The following is a 14,643-nucleotide window of genomic DNA, read 5'->3' as shown; positions in this document are numbered from 1 at the left end:
ATTTCACTGCCTTGTTGTACCAGCATGTGTTAGGAACGTAACACATATAACACGGCTAAAAGAGGTAAAGGACTAATTCACACAATGATTAATAAAAAGTGGGAGATGGTAAAATTTCTAGATACATAAGCCAAGGTGACAAGTTTTTCCTTGTCAGGCATGTTACACAGTTATTCGTCCATTCCTTTGATGACTCATGTGGCTGAAGAGTTTACCCACATATTATCTCATTGATTCTTCACAACCCCCTCATCAGGAGCTATCACAGGTATTATATTTGTCCCCTAGAGAAGCTTTACCAAGGGTCACACAGGGGACTGAGCCACGAGGCTGGATCAGATCTTCTGGTTCCATGAGTTCAAATTCCAAATTTGAAACACCGAACAATGAGGGTGCGTTAGAAAGTAGGATGAGCCCTCCATAAGTCTGTGGAGTCACTGAATCTCATTGGGCACCGACCACCCATTTGTATGTCCCCATCTTTCTTGGGTGTCCAGGGCCGTACCACCAACCTTCACCATCTGCCACTAGATCACATGGCTTCATTTACACTGAGGAGTAGAAATATGGCAGGTAATCTGTCCCAAGGGTATATCCATTTTAAAAGAAAAACAAGTCTTAATCCAAAGGATTAATAACTGTGATGGACTTTGGGCACTCGTGACAAACACATCTTGCGTGAGAGCTGGTGGAAATGGAAAATGGCTGACAGCTATATCCATGAGTTGTTGTGTCTACTTTCAGAGATTCTATGTTTCACAAACATGGATACAAGAGGAGGAAAAGAAGGACTTAAGAAGAAGCCTAATTGGTTCAAGCCAGAATAACTGAGAGGTAGAAGCAGTATCATCCTTTGACCCAGAAAATCTGAGCTCCTGACCTGAGCTGTGCAGGCTTTCAGAGGTCTGCCATTTGCACTTCTCCCCATGGGATGAGAAGTCCATGGAGCCAAGAGAACATATCCATCCTGAGCCTAAGCCTTCCCTGGGACAAGTCGAGATACCCGGAACCCCTTAATACCTTGACCAAATGGCTTCCAGGGTCTGTGTGGCTTCTCCTGATAATGAGTCTCACCATGTATGGACACAGCCATAAGCCCAAGGGGTACCCATGGATCAGTGCTGGAGAAGAGGGTTTGGACAGAACTTGCCCGTGCATAGTGCGGTGTCCATGTGCATGCATGTAAGACTCCTCCCAGTGAAAGTCAGGAACAGAGATGAGAATAAAGGGTTGAAGAAAGAACTAGGAGCCTGTTTTGTATTCTTGCTCCAACTCCACAAACGTTAGGAGTGAACTCAAGCCTAAGGACAATCCTAGAGATGGGCTACATCAGTACCTGATGAGTAGCTGAGATGGTCAGATAGACCATCACCCTACAAACACATGTACCACAGTCCTAGATGCCTACTTGGGTTCCTTCCGGAGAGCCTCTCATTTCAGGCTCTCTATGCCCCAATATTTTTCTTGGCTTAATCCTTATTTCTTTCTGCCAATTAAATGTTGTCAACATACATAAGTTTCACCAGTGCCTACTCTGCACAAACGAGACTTTCAGTGAGTGTTGGCCACTGGTGCTGGTATCTAGTCACATCAGGTTTAGAAATGCTGAGCTCCTTGAGCACGGTGCTCACACTCTCGTCCATGCACTCTGCCCTCTGCAGCAAACCAAGGGTTCTTGGTTGATGGTTTGTATCAATGTCAATTGGTCAATGTCGCAAAGGTCTTTGTTTAAACTTTGAAAGGTCCACCAGGTTATTTCAGTCTGATGCAGTCCACCTCCTCGGTGGCCGGTACCCCTGTGGTTTTAAGATCAAGGTCTGCGCTGGACTTACTCCCATTGTAGGAAGACTTCCAATGGAGCAGCATGATCTTCTTGAAGTACTTGACGGTGTTGTTCTTGACGGTCACGAAGCACAGAGTGTTGATCATGCTGTTGCTCATGGCGATGCACTCAACAACGTAGAAGGCGGTGAGGTAGTGCTTCTCCTTGACGAACACGGCGGGGAAGAAGTCGCGCACGATGGTGAAGCCGTAGAAGGGCGCCCAGCACAGCACGTAGGCGGTGAGGACGCCCATGAGCACCAGCACGGTCTTCCGGCGGCAGCGCAGGCGCTTTCGGATCTGCTCCGTCTGGAAGCCCGGCACCGCCTTGAACCACAGCTCGCGGGAGATCCTGGCGTAGCACAGGGTCATGGTGACCACGGGGCCCACGAACTCGACGCCAAAGATGAAGAGGAAGTAGGACTTGTAGTAGATCTGCTGGTCCACCGGCCAGATCTGGCCACAGAAGATCTTCTCTTGGCTCTTGACGATGATGAGGACCGTTTCGGTGGTGAAGTAGGCGGAAGGGATGGCGATGAGGATGGACACCATCCACACCAAGGCAATCAAGCCAGTGGCTGTTTGATACTTCATCCTGGGTCTCAGCGGGTGGACAATGGCCAGATATCTAGACCAAGAACAGAAATAGGGTCAACCACTGCCAGAGGGGAGTTCTGGGTGATGGTACTGTTTTGACAATAACAGAAGGTGCACGTGTGCAGGATAAACAACTGTGTGGGCTCTCAAGAGAAGCAGGCTGAAGTGCAAACCACAGTTCCGCCCCTCACTGGCTATTACAAGCTCAGGCAGGTTTTGTTCCATCTCTCCGAATCTCAGTTTTCTTACCTGCAAAATTAAGGTTGCTTGTTTGTGCCAAAATGTATGCAATTTTTTGGCACAGTTTTAAATATGATATATCTGCAATAAAGGGTAACTGTTATTAAATGTAGTAGTAATGACTTCCATTGGTCTCTGGGCTGGCACTATTCCCAGGTCCTTCCTGTTTCCAGGGCCATTCCATCCTAATTACCCCACCGTTTAAAGGTAAGAGGGCCTGATAATTACAAAGAGTTGTCAGGAGAACTTGCCCTTTCCAGTGGAAGCAGTGGGCAAAGTTTGGTCTTCATTCCACATTTTTAAAAATATTGCTCTGTATGCAAAGGTGAAGGAAGAACATGTGACCACATTTCTTATTTTCCAGGTGTAAAAAACGGAACCTGGAGACAGATGAGTGACTCTCTCAAGGTCATATACCACAGGACCCTTGATAGAAAATATTTAGCCCTATCTCATGACTGATGTGAAAAATCAATCAAGAATATACATTGACTGTATTTTTTTTTTAACCACAAAGCACCAGACAGTAAAAGATATTGCTTTTGCCCTTTTGCAAAAAACCACACTGCTGTTGCCGTAGTGGTCCAGGAACAGAGAGAGAGCACTTTCTGGGGGATGTGAGTCATTTGTGTGGTATGAAAGCCTCCTTCCCAGAGAGCTCTGGTTTCCTGGAAGACTTTCTGTGTCTGGCAGGGAGTAGAAGTTGAAGAACGAGAAAGATGGAGAGTGAAGTGTGAGGGAATGGCTAAACAACTTTGGAAATAAACACATTCTCACGTGTCCATGGCTTATCCCAGGTAGAGCCAAGAGCAAATGTGAGAGAAGCCTGAAGGAAAGCCAGACCGAGTCTATTTCCTTCTAAACAAATCTCTTTGAGCTCATTGTTCTTGGGATTTTGATTGGAAGAAGAAGTTCATTCCTATGGTTTTTTCTTGATTATACTCCTGCTGTTTGTGTCCCTCTTCCCCCAAACACAGGCAGCCAACTCCACTGAGTGTCATTTGGAGAGTTCGCTGGAGTGAGATTCCTGCTCTCTTCCAGAGATGAGAGATGAAGTAGGATGGGTTGGGTCCACCCTCTGTACACTCAACTGGCTGTTCGACATGCTTGGCCACTGGCAACAGTCCCTGTCACTCTTGCCAGTCCTCCGAGTGCTGAAGGGTGGAATGGGAATGTCTATAGGGTGTTGGCAATGCTCCTGTCAACACACACGTATGGCCCTTCATAAAGACCACAGAGCTCCCACTCTAATGAGTGAACGAAACTCACTCAGACTCATAACAAAGTCTAAGAGTTTGGCATCTTTGCTCTCACTCACTCTCTCCCTCTTTATCTGCCCCACCATGTTCTGTTGATTATTCTGTCGAAGAATATTTCTATACTTGTTTACTATATGAATTTTCACTAGATAATTCTATTCCTTCCTTTCTCAATGGCAACATCCTAAGTCTTTATGGTGTTTCAAGATCTGAGTGTTTTTTTCAATGAACGAGCAGAAGAGGAGTCTGAAGACCAAGAATCTAATTCCAGCTTGGCCACAAACTTGTTATATGAATTTGAGGCATTTTTCTTAGCCCTTAGTGGGCTCAGTTTGCTCCTCTCTAACATGGGAATATCACCTGCCTCGCCAGCCTCACAGAGATACTGCGAGGCTCCAGTTAGACACTGTGAGAGAGAGAAACTCTAGGACTCCATAAAAATCTGCCTTTTTGCCCTTTTCCTGCCTCTATTCTTGCTAGGAACCGCACCCCCACTTTACACATGCCTCACAACTCAAAAAGTATATATCCTCCTTGGAAGGGATAAGAAGTCAATGATTTTTTTAGAATAGGTATCTCCTAAGGAAGGACCTGGTGAGAATGACCCGATGAAGCCATCAGATGCATATTCCAGAACCCCTGGGCCCTGGTCTTTGTTCTAACCAGTTCTTGGATGCCTGAGAGGACACATATACTAGACCACAGTTCCCACTAAAAAACTCCAGACATCAAACAAAGGAGAGATTCCCTCCTTTCCTTTCTGAGTCTCCCACTCTGTCTGTCCCTGCACTCTCCCTAAACCTTCAATAAACAGCTCTCCCCTCGTACTGGCTCATGTTTGCTTTCTGTCCTGCGTGCAGCCAGGACACCTCTTGGCTGGTCCTGTGGGACCCCCTCGGGGTCCTCAGACCATACGCTTCAACTGCACATAAATAACCATAAGCTTCAAATTTACAAGAAATGGTCGGCAACATAAAATGTATTTTTTCTGAGCTATTCTGTATACGTAGCAATTTTTTTAACCTGTTATTGGCAAATAGTTTGTTTTCAGGTTCTCTGCTACTTTCTATTTTATTGGATCTATTTACCTTCATATCAAAATTAATCTTCAAGGTAACCTGACTTCCCATCAGATGTTCATCCCATCCTGGCTCTCTCGGCCTTCACCCTGACTCCATCCCCAGGGTTAGCATGGGCTGTGCAAGAGGCCCTCCAAATCTATTTACCGAAAGGAAAATCGCTAAACTGTTTCATGGATTGCCAGCGGCTTTGGCGCTGCTGGGATCAGAATTCCAGAACTCTAGCACAGTAACACTTGCTTGTGTTTGTAAAGCAGCTTACAATTTACAGAGCATTCTTTTTTTTTTTTTTTTAAGATTTTATTTATTTATTTGACAGAGAAAGAGATCACAAGTAGGCAGGCAGAGAAAGGGGGAAGCAGGCTCCCGGCTGAGCAGAGAGCCCGAAGCAGGGCTCGATCCCAGGACCCTGAGACCATGACCTGAGCCGAAGACAGAGGCTTAACCCACTGAGCCACCCAGGCACCCCATTACAGAGCATTCTCAAGTCCACTTTCTTATTACATATCCCCAAGTCTATTGAATAGGTAAGAGAACAAAGATGACCATTTCACCGATGAGCAAACTGAGATCTGGAGAAGTTAAATACCTGCCAAAGGCCACACAGCTAGACAGCGACAGAACCATGATGCAGACCCATTCATATCTTGCTCCAAGTCCGTCTGGGTCTCCAATAAGCCACTTGTCCCCTCCCTTTCCCACTGGAGCAAGCAATACTCCTTCTTCCTACCCTCCTAGCATCCTAGCAGAATCTTAGCACCTTTTTTTCTCTTTCCTCTCCAACACAGTTGGTTTTTAGCTATTGATGTGCCAAGGAGTTGGGCAACTGGCAGCTACTTTTCTCTTCTTATGCATATGCCCTTGGCTTGCCCTATGTGTCTACCAATATAATGGCTCAGGTCCAGATTCCCTTAGAGCCAACATTTCACAGAGAACAAAGAATGAAGGCTGCTGGACAAAGAAACATCCAGGCAGGGATTGTGTGATGATGGTAGGCTGAGTGATTAAGCAAAGAGTATTTGGGCTCCCTCTATCCCCACCCAGGACCCCGCCCCCCCAGATCAAACCATGGAAATGGTGGTCACAGCAGCTTCTAGGCCATTCATGAGATCATCAGGGAATTCAGAACCTACTCTTTGGGCCAGTCAGCCCCATCGGTGAGCTCACTGGGGAGCATCTGTGTGTCCTGAGACCGAGTACAGGTACTCAAGCCTTAGCTGGTCCCATGCAGACAGAAGAGAAGGGAGGTCAGTGGGCAGGCTGGCTGGCCATTTCCCCTGGGATTCTGGGTAAAGAAGGGAGAGTTCCCCAGTGCCCCACATGTTGTGGGATCTATGGATTACACATCAAGGCCAGTGCAGGTGTCTCCACATCCAATAGGGAACCCAGAACTTGGAGGACATAGTCCTCTGATGATCTTTTTCAGCTTCCTGCTCCATCAGGTCTGACTACCTATACCTCGGTCTTCTGGAATATGACCCTATCCTTTCTGATCTCGACTTTGCTTCTGTTCCTTGCCCCCAAGGATCCCACAGACCTCCCCAAGGGACCTCAGACCTCAAGCATTCCCACCTCGTCTTTTGCAAAAAATGCACTACCCTCCTGGAAAGCCTCGCCTGTCCTTAACTGACTCATTTGTTGAAGGCCATTTAAAAGTCCTCCTCCTCCCACTTGACTACTCTAATACACAATGATGTTGCCCTTCTGTAAACTGCATTTAGAATTTATCCTTTACTTTTACTAAGTGTTAGTTCACCTGCCCCCATCCCTCCCCCTGACTGTAAGCTCCTCCAGAGCTCAGTCTTACTTCTTTTGTAACTTTTTGCTGACAGTGAATGCTGGGCACCTAGGACTTTGGTAAAACTTCACTCTCAGCAAGTGTTTGGCGCTGAATGAATAGAGATGTAAAAAGCCATCGTGACAGTTCTCAAAAAGATTGCAACCTCTTTTAGAAAACAGGACATCCATGTGTTTACCTAGCCTGAAACTGAGAGGAGCCTCTGGGACTCAATAATCATAATAAAAGGCGAAGGGATTTGAGCCATATTTTGTAGACAATGGAGTTCTTAAAGGTCTTTTGAGTAAGAGAGGGGAGATGTGTAGGAGAGGGAAGATTAATTTAGCTGCAGCCTGGCTTTCTTCCCTCGGGCCACAGGAGCCTTTTCTCTGTTCTTAAAACCCTTCATGTTTGTTCCTGTCTTGGGGCCTTTGCACTGATAATGTCCTTTGTGTGGAATGCATTTTCCCAATCTTCGCAAGGCTGGCTTTATTTTTTTTTTTTTTTTCCGAAGTTCCCTTCAAATGCCTTCTCCTCAGGGACATTTTCCTGACGAGGTACCTGGAGCAGCTCCCATCCTCCGTCACTTTCAATGTCTGTCTTTTTTGTTCAGAGCATTTCTGAAATTACCTCTGTTTATTTGCCTGATTGTCATCTCTCTCCACTTCTGTGGGTAAAAGCTCCACTAAAGCGAGAAGCTGTTTTTTCTCCTGCACTGTCGTATCCCCAGTGCTTGGACGGGTCTCTGTCACATCGTAGCTTCTCTACAACAATGCGTTGTTTGGATGAACGAGCGTTTAGCAAGGGCTGTGAGGACAGGAGCAGTGGGAGCCAGGCTGAGCCAAGAGACACTGAGCCAAGGACCCCTAGCGGGAGTGAACAGGGTGTATGTAGGTGGGGGATGGGAGGGTGGGGGAGGGGGAGCACTGACCCGTCCTGTCAACCAAAGGCTTGCTGGAGAAGGGGGAAAGCAGCTGTGACAAGGGAGCCTTGCTACTATAGATGTCTGCGAGAACCATGGAACCAATCACAGAAACAGAAGCTAGAACGTGAGTAGTTCTTTCTGCTCCACGACAGCGTCACAGCTGCATTTCTTAGAAACCTTGCATTACCTTTTTTTGAAAACAGTCACCTCAATGAAAACGAATCATTTCAATAGAAAATTTTCATTAGCTTACTTGGGTTTGTTTTGTTGTTGTTCCTGGGAGGGTTAATTTAAGAATTATAAGATCCACTGTTAATTGGTTGCTTTCTCCAGTTTAAGCCTTGTTCCAGACAATTACATATATGACTTCCTTTCATCTTCAAGGCAACCAATCCTTAGGTCTTACTATTACTCCTATTGTACCCATAAGAAAACCGAGGCAGAGAGATCTTTAAGAACTCTCATGGGGCCCGGCTGCTAACACCGCAGCAGTGGGGGTTTGACCCCTGCCAGAATAACCACTAACATGACTCCTCCGATTTCATTAAACAAAAATAAAGGCATTTTTATAACTGGAGTGTATTTGTTATATCGAGATACAAATGAGTTGCCCCAAACTAACCAAATAGAACCTGAAAACCCCTAATCAAATCCTGAACAACACACAAGGCCACACAATAATCAATGAGGTCCTGTCCCACGAAACTGAAACTGGAGGGTAAAAACATACAAATACCTCGAAGCAAAGATCACAAACATCAGTAAAGGAACTTCACACCTTGGAGCAGCCAAGTTCATTGGCCAAGACCTCTGGACGGCCTGTGTAGGCAACGGTGCTTTCCTCCAGTGTTTGGTTTCAAGTCTCTAATCACAACCCCACCGTAAATGCTAGCAGTCCCACGAAGCAAAGCGTGTTCTCTTCTTATTGTATCTAAATTCTATTACAGAAACTCACACTGCCCGCAGGATTTCAGAGAGCGGAGTTTGGTATAAAAGTAGGGTATGAATGTGAAAAAATGCAGTAGATGGAGGTGGACTGGGTGACGAAGATATCACGTCTTACATGTTCAGGATAACCGGATGCCCCTTAACTTATCCTGGCTTCTGTCGCCCTTGAAGCCACTCCCTCCTGCAGTGTGACCCCCTTCCGACAAGTAGGCCCCTACAACCTCAAACGGATCTCGTCCAGGGATCAGGAGCCTGCCCCAAAGCAGGCACGAACCTACCCACTTCTAGTGGTTGAGAGCACGCCGTCTGCAAAGATGTCCCCCTGGAGTGAAACTGCAGGAAAGGACCCTCTATGTTTTCAGCCTCTGCCTTCAGAAAGGCCAGAGACAAGGTTCCTGGAGTCCCTCCTTGACAGCCCTGAAAGGGGCTGAGGGGCAGATACTCGGCTTGACTGTCCCCTTCCTGATTCACCCAGGGTCTGCTCCTGGATGGCTGAAATGCCGAGAAGCTCCAGGATTCCTGTGGAGGACCGTGGCCAAAGTAGCCCTCTTCAGGGATGACGACGCTGAGCACCTTCTTTCCACAGCTGATAGAGCCGGGACTGCTTAAGAGGCAACTCCCTGCCGTTCTTCCAGGAGAAGGGAGACAAAACCCCAACCCTTGATGCTTTTAAAGCCAGGCTTCTTCTTGAGAATGGGGTTTGAGCCCCTGTTCTGGTAGTGGCCTGTTTCCAGGTTATCCAATCTTCGGGTGTTCTGCCTTTGGTATCAGAAAACAGGTTCCATCTGCTGTGATCTTCCCTGGAACACTGCCCTGGGAAGTCCTGATGGCGAGGGGCAGGCTAAACTCCCCCAGAGCCCTGAGGCCACGAAACTGGGAGGGCATCTGGGCTCTAGGCTCTCTGAGTTCAGGGAGAGAGACAGACTGTTGAGATCTGAGGCCCTGACCCTCCGGCAACCGGCTCTGGACTGTACTAAGGTACTTCGTAAATGAGAGTAAACTTTGGGGAGAGGGGCTTGCAAAGATTGTCCTGCGGGAACAAAAACCACCCTGGTTCTTTAGCACAAGTGATTGTCCTAAATGAGAAGAATAAACACAACAGAAGAAAGATTTACATAGACGGCTCCCACTGCTTTGATTTCCCATCACTGGAAGCAGGTCTTCTATACTGTTGCATGCAAATGTATGGAAAGGAGCAAACTGATTAATGCAACCAAAAAAAAGAAGTATAAGTATGTTATGTAAAAGTATGTTACATTTTTTGCGTTCTTTTCTTTTTCTTTTTTCTATTTTGTTTAAAACAAATCAACAATCTTATTTTAAAATCAACTGGTGCTGGGGTTGGGGGAGGGGTGCTTGTATTTTGAGAAAATCTCCCTCAGGCTCTCCAAGTTGACTCAAGAGGTACCTGCCTGGAACTTGAATTTGTCCCTCCACACTTCCACTTACCTATGGACCTCTAGACCTTGAGCAGATACGTCTAAGAGCATGTCCATAGCAGAGGGATCAAAAGCCTTCCCACCACTCAGCTCTAGGGAGCTCTCCTACCTCTGTCTGCCCACAGCTGGAAAACTAGAACATTCCTTACTATTCAGTCAATGGGCCCACTTTTGAACCCCCCCCCCACACCCCATGCATCCACACAGATGAGAAATAAAGATCTCTCTCATCAGTCTACACCTGCTGTAAAGGAAGGGACAATTCCAATGCCCCTTTCCTATTGTCTCTGTGCCCCCTTACTCACCTGTCGATGGCGATGGCCAGCAGGGCATTGGTGGAGACATAGAGAGAGACAGTACGCAGGTAGTTGACAGAGGCGCACATGACATGGCCGTGCTCCCAGGACAGCTGGCGCACCACATAGTAATCCATTTCAAAGGGGCAGCAGACAATGGCCACCAGGAAATCAGAGATGGCCAGGTTGGCGATGAGCAGGTTGGTAAGGTTGCGCAGTTTCTTGTAGCGGGCCAGAGCGGCAATGAAGATGAAGTTGCCCATGCCACAGACAAGCATGATGCCCACGAGGGCCATGCCAATGACAATCTTGGCAGCAAAGAAAGTGCGGGAATTGGTCACATCCTCATCTTCATCCAAAGGCATATCATAGTCACCATAGCTGAAGTTGAATGGGAAGGGAGCAGCTTGGGCCCCGTGGGAGGCAAGCACAGAAAGGAAGTCGGCGGAGGTGTTGGTGGCATTCTCATCCATGACCCCTGTGGTGATCTCCATCTGGCCAGGTGGTACTCTAAACAACACTGCTTAGAATTCCTCTAAGGTGACGTGTGGGCGGTTGATGTCTTCTCCCCTCTCTGCTTACAGTCAGCTCTCCTTTAATGAGTCAGAGTGTATCTGCCAGCATCCTTGGGGTACAGTATCCGAGCTCCATTCTAAGCCTTTGAGAGACATACAAACAGTTGGCTACACATGTGAGTGGAACTGGCCAAATTTAAAACCATCCTATAACCCCAGCAGACCCATTAGCCACCTGCTCAGAAGGAACACTGAGTGATGGAGTGGAAATAAAGGAACCAGGGAGAGAAAACAAATGAATGAAAACCACATACCCACTCATACAGGGCAGGCTGCATTGCTGTAGAGACAACCAGATATTGGTTCAGTTTACTTCGTTTCCACTGATGATCTGAAATATTGCAATTTTGCTCAAGGATCAAAGCTAAGTGTGGGGAAGCTAAAGAGAACCAAAGTGAGCTGCTCCAAACTCGACTCCCCCTCCTAACAGCTTGAACTTAGTCTTTGTGAAATTGTACAATTCTGTGGCTTCAAAGGAATTATTCTATCATCCATCAGCTGCATATGAGACAACCCTGTCTGCTCCCCTGAGATGGTCCCCTTCGTCTGGCAGAACACGGCTCTAAGATCCCAGAGCCTATCTAGCAGCCCCCTCACCCTCTTCTCCTGGGTTTCCTGTCCCCACATGCAAGTCCGCTGTGACCCTAGTAGTCAGGCACAGCATTTGCCAAGGCAGGTCCCCAGGCAGAGGCTGCAGGGTTGAAATCACAGCCTAAATCCCTGAGTGACTTAGAAAGTGGGCTCTGGAGCAAAATCCTTCCTTGACTGGTTGTGTGTCCTGCAGTAAATAGCTTAAACACTCAAGAGTTTCAACATCCTCCAGGCAGCAGATCAATAACATCTGTAAAGCACGGAGCTCCCTAGAGAGGAAGGGTGTTACACCCTAGGACTGCAAAGAATTACTATTGAGTGCTCAGGCCTCCTCAGTCAGCCACAAGGAAGGGGAGGGGAATCCTGACCCAGATGACTCCACCACTTAGCACATATTGGGGGGTGGGCGGGAGGAGGGTTAGTTGCCCTGCTGGGGACCCAAAACCAAGAGGAACCCTTGCCTTCTCTTTGCAGTCCAATTCCTGCCCAAAGCCTGAAAACATCAGACCAGGTTGCTGGGATGTAAGGGAGCTGGGGTCCAGAGAGCAAATGTCGGGAACACTGGAGAGGGCAGGCAAGCATGGAAAGCCTGAGGTTCCTGGGAGTGAGAGACACCTAGCTGTCCCTGTACTCTGGGAAAGCCTGCTGCCCACACTCCTCAGCGGTGAGATTTCCAGAGCCTGTCTTTGGGGGACCTCTCTGCTCCCCAATGAGACCCAGCCACCACCCGCCTCTCTCCTCCAACTCCTCACCCCCATTTGTCTCACATTTTCCCCTTCTTCTGAGCCATCAGTTCTGTCCCTCTCAGTCCCTGCCCTTTGCCCCGGTCAGGTATGAGCACAACCGAGAGCTGACAGGTCAGAGGGGGCCAAGTCCCGGGGTCCACACAGGTACAGCTGCAATTCTGGTGGGACAGTCCTCATCCCTGGCAGTCCCCATGCCTCTCCGAGGCACGCCCACCCCCCAGGGGTACTCTCCAAGCATGCTACCTGGACGGCTCCAAGTCAGGTTTTAAAAACAAAGAGTAATAAAAACTTCTTGGGGCGTGGGGGCGGGAGGGGGTGGTGTTGGGAGATTTAGAACTCCGGGAGAAATTGTCCTGCGATCTCTTCTCCTGTGTTCTTACCTCAAAGAGCAACCCCGTTCAGTTCCCACCCAGGGTGCGCCGGGGCCCTGTCCTTCGGCGCTCGGCCCTGGCCAGCCCCTGCAGATCACTGGAAGTCTCTCTGCAGCCCCGGCTGAGAAGCCCTCTGGGGCTTCCAGCTTTTTCCACGGAGTCTCGGAGGCTACTCCAAGGTCAGAGGAACCGGGAGGCCGGCTCCCGGGAGAAAATGAGCGCGAAAGCAAGTCTGTTGAAAAGCCTCCTCCGCCCTCAGAAGCCCCCGTACCCGGCGGCCGCGCGTGCCGCGAGGGGTCCTCGGAGCATCTCTCCGCGAGTGCGCGCTCAGTACCTGCGGCATTCCGGCGGGCGGACGAGGTCGCGGCTCTCTCCCCGGGTCCGGGGACACGAACCTCTGCTCCCAGAGGACCGCAGGGACCCGACCGGTCCCCTCTCTTCCTCCTCTTCTCCGGGCTCACTCCTGGCTCCGGCTGGAGTTGCGCTCCCGCCGCCGCCGCAGATCCTCGGAACGCGGGCCCCGAGGCAGGGCCACCCCTAGCCCGGGCCCGCCCCGCATTGGCGGTCCCCGCCCCCGGTGGCCGCGGGGCGCCGTGGGCACCGCCAGCTGATTAGGAGAGGCGTGCTCGGGCCGAGCCCGCAGGGCTCCCGGACGTACTGGGGTGCCGGCTCCGGGGAGGTAGCAGCGGGAGGCAGGGCGGCGCTGGGCACGTCAGGGTCGCTGGGCAGGCGCGCGGCTGCGGACCCGGGAGTCCGGCCCGGGCCGGAGTGGCGGGGACGCAGAGGCGGCAGCTGGCGGCGAGGACACGCGGGAGGGAGCCGGGCCCCAAGCGGCGCGCGCTCCCGGCGCTCAGGGTCCGGAACGTTGCCGCGGGCAGAATCCGGGGCGCTGGCGCTCAAAGCGGTGCTCAGCGCGGAACCCAGCAAGGAGTACCACCCGCCCGCTGTGCCCGCCCCGGGGCACAGGACTTGTGGACCGGCTCACCTGGTCAGCTCTGGCAGCCAGAGAGGGCGGACACGGCCGGCTTAGCTGGTGGGATTTCAAAGAACCCGGAGGGGCCTCCCCTCTCGCCCACAGCACCGCCCTCGCAGGAGACGCCGGGACCGACCTAAGCCTCGCTTCTTCGGGCAAGCCCAGCTGCACAGCGGGGTCAGCTTCATCTCAGCAACTTGAACCTCTGTGTAAGAGTCTCAGAGAACTGCTTCCCTGAAAGCAATGAAGTCAGGGCATGGGGACCTGTGGACGCTGGAAAGAGGGAGGAGTCCCCCGCCCACCCACATCTGATCAGAAGGCTAGGATGACCAGGGCCAACTTAACAGAGCACGGATCTCCTTGAAAAGTCTAGATTACTCAAGCAGTTAAGTGTAGAATTACCCTATGATCCAGAAATTTCACTTAAAAAAAGAAAGAAAGAAACTCGGAAACTTGTACACCAGTGCTCGTAGCAGTATTATTCACAATAGCCAAAAGATGGAAACGACCTAAATGTCTATCAAGTGATGAACCGTTTTTTCTTACTGTGGTATATACATACCTGAGAATATTTTTCATCTTTAAAAAAAAAATAATGAAGTATAAGTGTTAGTGAGGATGTGGAGACATTGGAACCCTGGAGTGCTGATGGTGGGAAGTAAAAGGAGACAGCCACTGTGGAAAACAGTATGAGGGTTCCTCAAAAGTTAACAAATAGAATCATCGTAGGATGAACAATCTCACTTCTGGATATATACCCGGGATTGTTGAAAGCAGGGTCCCAAAGAACTATTTGTACAACTATATTCATAGCAGCATTATTCACAATAGGCAAAAGGTGGAAACCACCCAAGGATGCATCAGCAGATGGATGGGTAAACAAAATGGATTCAATCAATGGGATATAAGTCAGCCTCTAAAAGGGAGGAAATTATAACATATGACACAATATGGATGAAACTTGAGGACATCATGCTAAGTGAAATAAGCTGGTCACAAAAAGACA

The 14,643-nt window shown here is 49.3% G+C and overlaps 1 protein-coding gene across 1 annotated transcript; it reads right to left on the bottom strand.

Annotated features, from left to right (window-relative positions):
- Positions 1–1,752: 1,752 nt before the first annotated feature.
- PROKR1 (prokineticin receptor 1) lies at positions 1,753–10,875 on the bottom strand (the record flags this gene model as incomplete). Its single annotated transcript, XM_080814153.1, has 2 exons — positions 1,753–2,449; positions 10,391–10,875. The coding sequence occupies 2 exons, from the start codon at positions 10,873–10,875 to the stop codon at positions 1,753–1,755; spliced, it is 1,182 nt and encodes a 393-aa protein (XP_080670279.1).
- Positions 10,876–14,643: the final 3,768 nt, after the last annotated feature.

Source organism: Martes martes (genome assembly GCF_963455335.1).
Source record: "Martes martes genome assembly, chromosome: 9".
In the NCBI taxonomy this organism is placed as follows: domain Eukaryota; kingdom Metazoa; phylum Chordata; class Mammalia; order Carnivora; family Mustelidae; genus Martes; species Martes martes.
The sequence above is the reverse complement of the archived record's forward strand: the minus strand, read 5'-3'. Positions and strand labels throughout refer to the sequence as shown.